The sequence below is a fragment of the Antechinus flavipes genome, chromosome 2 (assembly GCF_016432865.1).
Source record: "Antechinus flavipes isolate AdamAnt ecotype Samford, QLD, Australia chromosome 2, AdamAnt_v2, whole genome shotgun sequence".
In the NCBI taxonomy this organism is placed as follows: Eukaryota; Metazoa; Chordata; class Mammalia; order Dasyuromorphia; family Dasyuridae; genus Antechinus; species Antechinus flavipes.
Genome location: NC_067399.1, coordinates 89,249,862 through 89,259,298, shown reverse-complemented (window position 1 = coordinate 89,259,298; position 9,437 = coordinate 89,249,862). Strand labels below are relative to the sequence as shown.

Here is a 9,437-nt window from a genome sequence, read left to right as displayed (position 1 = left end):
AATCCTATTTTTAAGAGTAATATGGATTTTAATTAGTATTACTCTATGCATTTTCTGAAAATTTCTTTCTTGAAATACTTTTTTTTAACCTTTATGGTCTTCTATCATTTTACAGTAAGTTATATATAGCAAGTTTTATAATTTAAAATAATATACTCTAAACATATTAATTATAAAAATGCCTTATACAAAATAGCAACATATCACACTGTTTTTATCAATCCTTTATTGAAGATAACAAGTTGGTTATGTTCACTGCATTGTATGAAACATCACAATATCATACTGGGAGGTACTATCATCAGTACAGGGTTGGATCAGAGCGGACAGTCTGAACAATAAACCATTTTGCATTCTTCATTCCCTATCTTTTAACAACCCCCAAACCCGGTTAACATTATTTAAAACACTTTTAACTTACAAGGCTAAAATCTAATGAATAAATAAAATATACTGTGGCAATAATTGTCTATAGACAAAAAAAAAAATCATATGCACAATGAAATTGGATGATTAGAAAAGCTGGCTGTAGGCAAATGTGTCACTGTACAGACACAGCTTAGGGAAAAAGTTACAGAAAATACCATGAATTCCATTTCACACAAAACCAGTTGATGACTCATTAGCTTAAACTACACACAAGGGCAATAACATCCTCGCTGAAACACAGTTTAAACAAATAGGAAAATGTTTACAAGGCATCCACATCATGTAAATCATATACAGATGGATACATTCATTGCTTTCCCTACCCAATAGCTTCTTTTAGATAAATACTCTTCATGTTCAGCATTAACTGGGCTTAAAACATGCACAACTCAAAAGAATTCAGAAAATTAATGTTATTGCAAAAATAGAATTAAACTAAGAATCTTCAAGTACCTTACATGACAGCCACTCTGTACCATGCCCACTGTTTATAAAATGAAAGGTCACGGAACCCATGAAAATATCTCTGTAATATTTTCTTAGATCTAAAATAGATAATTTTAACTGTATTTATAGTAATCTCAAAGTGATATTCTGAGTTCTGAAAATAATGCAAAATAAAAATACCAATTTTACATAAAACTTCTGTTTTTATCTTAAGCTGAAAAATCAAACTATAGAAAAACCACATTTAGAACAAAAAAAAATCACAATTTACATTATAAAGGCAAATTTTCATAATAAAAAACTGAAGCAGTGAGATGTCAAAGCAAATTGCAACTAATTATAAGTTAAATCAGTTTGGTTTAAGAAGACTTCTGAAGTTAGAAGTTAAGGATGTGTTGTGCACATGGGTAAAATTCTGAAGGAATTTTGATGCCTAAAATCATCTTATTATTGCCAAATACACTTATCTTGAAGCAAGGCAACATCACAATTTGGACACTGTTGGAGAACCCAGTCTGGTATTACAGGTAAAACTGAAAAATAAAAAAAAATAAAAATAAAAATAACAACACTAATAAATACACATCCTATAGCATATTGCCCAACTGACATTCCAAGCCACAGAGCCTCAAAAGCTTTCCAACTTGGTAAAGTGAAATAAGTAGCATCTCAGACGATTATTTGTACTCTTACATGCTTATATGTTGTGAGTTTTGTTAAAATAAAAATCAGAATGTATCTTCAGAGTACAACTATAATCCCATGCACCTCAGGCACATTTATTGATTTATGATAGTTTATTGATTTATGGTAGAATCACTCCATTGGTTTCTAGTAATCAAGTTCAATACAGATGTAATCAGTATGCCTGAGGTTGGCAAAAATACTGTAGTATAGGCAATGCTAAGAGTGGCAATATCAGAAAACACAAAAATGAACATATGATGGAAAATTCTGATAATTTTCTGCTCATTTCACAAAATGTTGGAAATCCACCAGAATTATTCCCTGGTATTGAAGAAAACTGTGATTAAAAGTTTTTCCCCCAATTTTCAGAATCAAAAGCATTTTAGTAGATTTGTAAGGCTACCATGGGTCTTCTAGATCTCCAGCACCCTACAGGAAGAGAAAAGGAAGAATATTAATATTATTTACCTATATTTTTCTCACAATGGACTGAATTTCAAAAGTTTAAAAAGGAAAACAAAAATTATACAAACGAAAGTACCTTCTATTGAAAAGTTGCTTTTATACAGAGGTCATTTCCATTCCCACTATCTTAAGCCTTTTTAAAAATTCCAAATCAATATTGTATTATACCTTCAAAAATTCTTTTGGAAATGGCAGAAAGCTAGAAATACCGATGAGTATTACTGCCACTTCCATTCCACTTAAAATAACTTAAGATAGTTTATCCACAAATACTTTCAGAAAAACAAAAAGTTCTTCTTAACTGAGCCGGAAATTTTTTTTTCTTTTTTGTTTTTTTTTAATTCAAATAGAATTTCACAATCATCAGGGGAAAAATGAAAATAATTTCTGCTTGAGTAATCAATAGCTATTTTATTTGAAAATAAATTATAATAAAAACAAAACAAATATGGCTTTAAAAGTATTCCTAAAATAACAGAAAATTATTTTTTATTATTTTAAAAAGAGGAATATTTTTATTAAAGTAGCTACTTTTAAAAAGTATATGGATGAAATAAAATTTTGTATTTTCATATATGTATTTTTTCCCTGAAACTTAAAAAAGATCAAAGCTTTGTATAAAAGATTTGCTTGCATTTTAAGAAATTTCTGATTTGGATTAGGTTTCTAGTATACAGATGGACTTTATAACTGTAATCTTTAAAATTCATTTTAAAAAATTACAGCATGCATAAATTATTCCACATTTCATGCTTTATTGGGGGGAAATCTTAAACACAAACTTTTTTCCATACTAAACAGTTTCATATACATTTTGTTGTACAGATATCATCTATACAGAAACTACAAACCACAGTTTCAGGAATAGTACACTTTTTCTAAAAACTATATTTGTTTTATAGAGAATACACAAAGTCAAAAGAAACATTCAATCTCTCACAAGTTCTAAAAATAAAACTATAGTGCTTTAAAATAAATACAATTTCAAACAACATGTCAGAGAGCATTCCAAGAAAGAATTAAAGGCCACCATCAGCCTTTCTGTAATAACTAATGCTAAACAAATGGCAAAATTATAAAACTTTTGAGTTCACTATGTAAAACAATGTAAAACAATAAAGTTCTGTATTAACAATGGACCTGTCCACAACAGAAATTAGTCTCAGTTTAAAGAAACAGATGGAACTCATCTGGTGTAATCCAATTTTAAGAAAGAAACAAACAGGAAAAAAAAAAAAAAACAACAAACTACTGACTTCAATTGGTGACCTGATTTCAGGCACACCCTATAAAATGAAAACAGGATATATAATTTTATTAAATTTAAAGTACTATAGTAAACTCTGAATTAATTATCTGATAAAAAGTATATGCAAAAAAGGCCTTCTTAAAAAATAAGACTGTACAAATAAAACTAGTTTTCCAAGATTCACATAACAAACTGATACACAAATGCATACATTATACTAGCTAGGCAAAAAAGTCAAATCAAAGACCATAAACATATTAACAAAAAGAGAGAATTCATATGCGTGAATCGCTCATCTGTGTCCCTGAATCTTCATTAGAATGTTCTAATTCAGCAAGATCACTTTTTGTTTCAGTATGGGGTTCCAGCATTGTCACTGGGTCTCCAGCATCATTGTTCGAAGAAGTAGCTCCAGCAGCTGATTCAGCAGCGCTTTCTTCTCCCTGTACTTTAGCTAGCCTGTAACTAGTCAGCATCTCTTCCAGAAGTTGTCGGTAGTTTCCCCTATGATTAATTCTCATTTGCCTGAGAGCTTCCACCAATTTTCCCTGTGATCCACTTTCCTCAGCATCATCGGAGGCCTTTTTTTAAGATTCAAGACCCCAGTGTCAGTAGACAAACTAGGATAATTTAACATATAACATAACATACTATAGCAAAAACACTCATTTATCATGAAGTGTATTGTCTAAGCATAAGACCACTTTATTAAGTAAGCAGAATCTAAGGAGTCTGACCATGTACATATAAAAAAATCCCATGCTTTATCATCTATTAAATATGCAGTATTCAAATGTTATTTTTAGAGAACAGATATACCTTTATATTCTTTCGTGCTATATTTTATTAGAAATAATTTTAAATTTCTGAAATAAAATTCTGAAAGAATACTTTTCTTCAAGAATACTCTTCAAGAATATTTTAATAAACTAATTGTATATAATTTAAATAATGGTTTTCAGCATACCCTGCTGTAAAATCTAACAAATGGTCTTATGGTATTTATTAATTATATAACTTCAAATCATCGGAAAAATAAGTATTCCTATTAATAAACCTTCCCCCCCCAAAAAAAAATGCCTTTGGTGTTATGGAAATTTGAGAGAGATCCCATCCAAAAATTAACAAAATAATCTTTTACAAAAACAAAAAGTTAAATTTCATATGATAATGTTTTAAAGCCTTGCAAAAGAACATAAATTTATTAACCACATGAATTTGTTTTAAAAATAGGCAAGTTAGAAAATTGTATATAAATTAATTACTCAAAACTGGACTTGGTTGGTTACTTAAAAATTTGGAAAAAAATTATAAAAATTTACTTTTATTCTTAAACCAAGCTTGGGATGTTAATATAAATGACTTTTAAATGTTAAACCAAACTATTAACAACTTGAATTTTACCTCCTATTAAACTTTAGACAATCTCTAATTACCTTCTACTCAAAATCTACTTGAAGTTCTCTAGAGATTATCAAACAAAGGATATTCGATAAAGATAACCTGATATAAACTTTGGAGAAAGATGATCTGCATTTCTGTAATAAGAGTAACACATTTTACCAAACACAACATAACTAACCTTAATATTTACCTTACATGAATAGTGAACCATCATTTGTTTACGAAAAAAAAAAAATGACATTGTACTAACAAGCTTTTTCTTTTATGTTTTTATTCTTTATCTTTTAAAACTTTTTATCTCCCAACCTACTACATTTTTTTTTGCTTATTTAAATTTTTATTTATCATAGCTGTTTATCAATTTTTTTAGAAATGTCAAATATAGAAAAATTTAGGGATATGGGTGTGTGTTTCAATTTAAAATATCTTCCTTTCCTGTCCCCAAAAAGTTAGAATTGATTTGAATAAAAAGACAAGTATACTTTTTTTTTTGGTCTCCCAGGAATAAACCTAGCTAACTGTGAAGAGACTTGGGCAACATATGATGAATTTTTGGTCATGGATAATTAAGGGACTCTACAGTGGTAGTAGGAATACCCAAATCAAAGAAATCGTGGGTCTTTTAAGGAATCAAAATAACAAAATGTATTTGGGGGAAAAAAGATCTAATGAATTCTAGTTTTTTAATAGGAAAACTGCTATTTATGAAGAATTAGTGACCCGATTAGATTTCAGCCAAATGAAAATATAAATATTAAGAATCTGATTAAATTTAACATAGTGCCTAGTTTTGTATTTACAACAATATTTCTGATCTTTCAGAGCAGCTAACAGCTTTCTCTATCTCTTCTAAAGGTATGGCTGATAAAGCCAGGGCCCTGGAAGCTCAATATTCCCTCTTCCCAAATGTTTTTCCAGGAAAACAAAATTCTTATCCCCAATTTCTACTGATTTGATTGAGGTTATAGATCTGATTAGAGTTCATTATTATAATGATTAGAAACAGTATAAATTAAAGCATTCACATTCATGCAAAATTATTTCCAAATCCTAATAATATTAGATCTTTAAAATCATAATTATTTGAATGTCTTGTTATTTTCATCTTTCACAATATAATGTAATCCTCAGGATTACAAATTTAGTAGCTTGTAGTAACAGCCTAATACTCTGCTAGGTGATCATCCTTAAAAAAAAAAAAAAGGAAAGGAACAGAATGGCATTCGATGTCTGTTACTATTGAATCACACTATTCATTGTTTTATTGCTTTCATATTTAAAGACGCCAATTCTTTAGGCCAGAAGTAGCTAAAGTGCAAATAAATACTAACTATAAGCAAAAGCTGGAAAAGCAGACCATTTCTTTTCTAAAAACTAACTTTACTCAAAAAGCTTCAAGATAATATTTTGGGAAAAAATTATGTTACTCTGTAGCAATGAACTGCTAATCTTTCTGCTGACTTTACACAATTTATCTAAAATTGGGAAAGGGACACAGAGAGAAGAGCTATATTAAAATAACACCTAAAACCTCTCATAAAGACTAAAAGGCATGGACCTTACAGCACGAAAAAATATATATACATACATACATATACATATACATATACATATATATATATATACATATATATATATATAATATATATATATATATATATATATATATATATATATATATATATATATAAAATAAAATCCTTTCCAATTCTGGAATCTTTTATTTGAAAATTTTTCTGAACCCTCACTAAAACTGAAAGTTACCACATGTTCTGAAGTTCTGTCAATTTCTTTTGGGATTGAGTGCCTACAATAATTAATGTTATTGTACCTTCCTAAATTTTAGGATTTTCCCAATTCTACAGTCTGCTTTCACTATCACTCCTTCCCACTCACTTCAAATAGATGGAGATGTGAATGAATGAACAGAGCTACTAGGTGATTCTCTACGAGTTTTCACTTTAGAAGTAGCTGTACATGCTCTTTTTCCTTACATCACTTTGTATCTAGTATGCACAGTTCCAGTGTAGAACACAAGCTTTTTGAGGCCTGAGTGTACTTGGGGATCACAAAACTTGTCACAGTACCCTATAAAAGAAGGTGTTTAATGATTGCTGTCTTGAATCTGATGAAACTCACCTCTTACCACTACCCCCCCTTTGTTCTCAAAAATTTAGAAGGAGGCCTATGATTTTAAAAATACTTAATCTAATTATACGCAGCAGCCACACAGAGACTAATTCCTTTATTCCATAGATGAAGAAATGAAGGACCAACATGGGAAAACCACTTGTCCATGGTGATATTTGGAGTCAGAGGACCTGAGGTTGCATCCTGGATGTGTTACTATTATCTATATGATAATTCTCTGGTCCTTTTATAACCTATATATCATATCACCGAATCAAATTAATGCTGGAAAGAAACAGAAGTAATTTTAATCCAATCTCCTTATCTTACAGATAAGGATATGGAGGTGTAGAGAAGGTAAATGAGCTGATGACTGTAACAGAAGAACCAGGACTAAAGCCCAGATTCTGATTCCAAATCTGGCACACCTTTTAGAAAAGCTTTCTCAAACTGAAAGAAGGTGCCTTAAAGTGCACAAATACTATGGCTCACAGATCTTCTCAAATATTCTTTCCTAAGAGAGTATGACAGTGGTCTTGGAATCAGGAAGACCTGGATTCAAGGACCACATCTCATTGAGACTATCAGACATTATTGCATTATAGCTGCTGAAATGCACTGGCAGCTCTGGAGAGTTTCCTCATTATGGTTTCCAAACATGAATAAAATAGAGTTCTTTCCCTCAGATCCTATGATATCATGACTAGTAGTTGGTTACTGGAATAGCAAGTTGAAGATAGGGCTTGAGGCTCACAGACTAGAGCTCTTTTCATAATACTATATTGTTTTCTAATTCAAGAACTTAGGTTCTGTAAAATGAAATCAATAAATTTAAGTATTCTAGAATATTTCCTTTCTCTTATCTACAGCTATACCATTTTGCTATAGATTGGTTAATGGCTTTTCCCAAATTGGTTATTTTTTTATGTTTTAATATTTCTCAAATTTACTTAAAAGTCAGGCTCAGCAATCAAATATTATTAATAGGCCCAGAAGGTAGAAAAGATAGCATTAAGAGAAGCTGGAAAAATTCTATGATTTTTTAATAAGTCTTGCCTCCTTGGAAATGAAATCACATTTTCACCTAAATGGAAATCAAGCTGACAGAAATTTTAAAATAGCAATTAATAAATATATATGATTTCAATGTCTCAAAAGGATTAGAGATAACAAAAACCTAAAAAGTAAAAGAAGACTGTGTAGTATAATACTAAGATTCTTTTAATAGTGATAAGTGAAAAAACACTGAAAAAAGGCTGTTAGAATCACTTATTCATAAGCTATGTGACCCTGAGCAAGTCACTTCTTTTGAAAGAAGAAAACAGTATCCTTACCACTTAGCCTACAGTTTAGTAAATAACTATTAAGTATTGCTCTTTGCCAGACACAGTGTTAAAGTGCTAGGAATACAAAATACAAATGGTTCCTAAAAAGGCAGGCCCTGCCCTCAAGGAAGGACAGCCTTAAGAAAGATAGAGTGGATAGAACCTAGGTTCATTTTTCTGAGTTCAAATCTGGCTTCAGACACTTCTTAGCTGGGTAACCCTGGGCAAATCATTCGATCCTGTTCACCTCAGGCTCTGTAAAAGGAGTTACAGAAGGGAATAACATATTGCAGTATTTCTGCCAAGAATCCAAATGTAGTCAGTAACAGAATCGATTAAACAACGTCCTCAAGGAATTCGTATCAAATGGGGAAAATAACAAACAAGCTATCTGTGTAGGAAAAATAAGAAATGACTATAGGATAGGACCATATAGATAGGAGCTATAATTAATAGTAGTAAGGAAAAACTTCCTGCAGAAAATTAGATTCTAAATGAAATGTGAAGCAAGCCACCTCTGCAAGAGGAGGAAAGGCAGGGGGGATATCCAAACAATACGCTCAGAGCTGAGAAGTATGTCGCCTGAGTAAAAGCAAGGAAGCCAGTGTCATTGGACTGAAGAGTTTGAGTCAGGGAGAAAGGCTATGTTATAAAGGGCTTGGAAAACCAAACAAAAAATTTTATATATGATATATATGAGGGAAGATATATTCAAGATTTGTTACAAAGAAGAAATTGACCACCCTTGGCAAAAAAAATTGAGGTAGTGGGGATAGGAGTGAGCAGTCCAAGGATGTGAGCCTAAGGGACTGGGAGTTGAGCAACAGTTTTGGTGGAATAATGAGGGTAAAGAAAAAGAGAACCATATCTGAAAGATGAAGAGCCACTGTGTAAAGTTGGATGGCAAACTGGAGGTAGAGAAACACTGCCTAGCAGCACTAAGGGTCCAGTTGAAGTTGTATAACAAATAATATAGTGTACCCATTCAGAATGGTTGTATTACTTTCTCCACCTTTAAAGAAAATTCAGCAGCTCTTATATGGGACTGACAGAAGTAAACAATAGGAGTGATCCAAGGCTGACAAGGCACTACTAGACACAGAATGAAGCAATACAATAACTACAGGAATGTTGTGAAGCTGGCAGGAAGACACCTTGACAATCAAATAGTCCAAATGCCTCATTCTATGGAAGAGGACTTAACCAAAGTCATAGAGGTTAAAAAGAAGCAGAGCCCATATATGAGCTTAGACCAATCCTGATTCCAAATTCATATTCTTTTTATTATACTTTCATCCACG

General features: G+C 31.2%; 1 protein-coding gene across 2 annotated transcripts in view; it reads right to left on the bottom strand.

The window, feature by feature from the left end:
• Nucleotides 1–208: 208 nt before the first annotated feature.
• PPM1B (protein phosphatase, Mg2+/Mn2+ dependent 1B) overlaps nt 209–9,437 on the bottom strand; it is a 77,778-nt gene continuing 68,549 nt past the window's right edge. The window contains exon 6 of one of the 2 annotated variants that reach the window (XM_051975192.1): nt 209–1,992. In XM_051975192.1, coding sequence (XP_051831152.1) covers nt 1,963–1,992 — 30 coding nt within the window. In that variant the 3' untranslated portion in view covers nt 209–1,962. Of the gene's footprint in view, nt 1,993–2,763; nt 3,859–9,437 lie in introns of those variants that run through there. The other variant, XM_051975191.1, reaches the window with a different exon arrangement.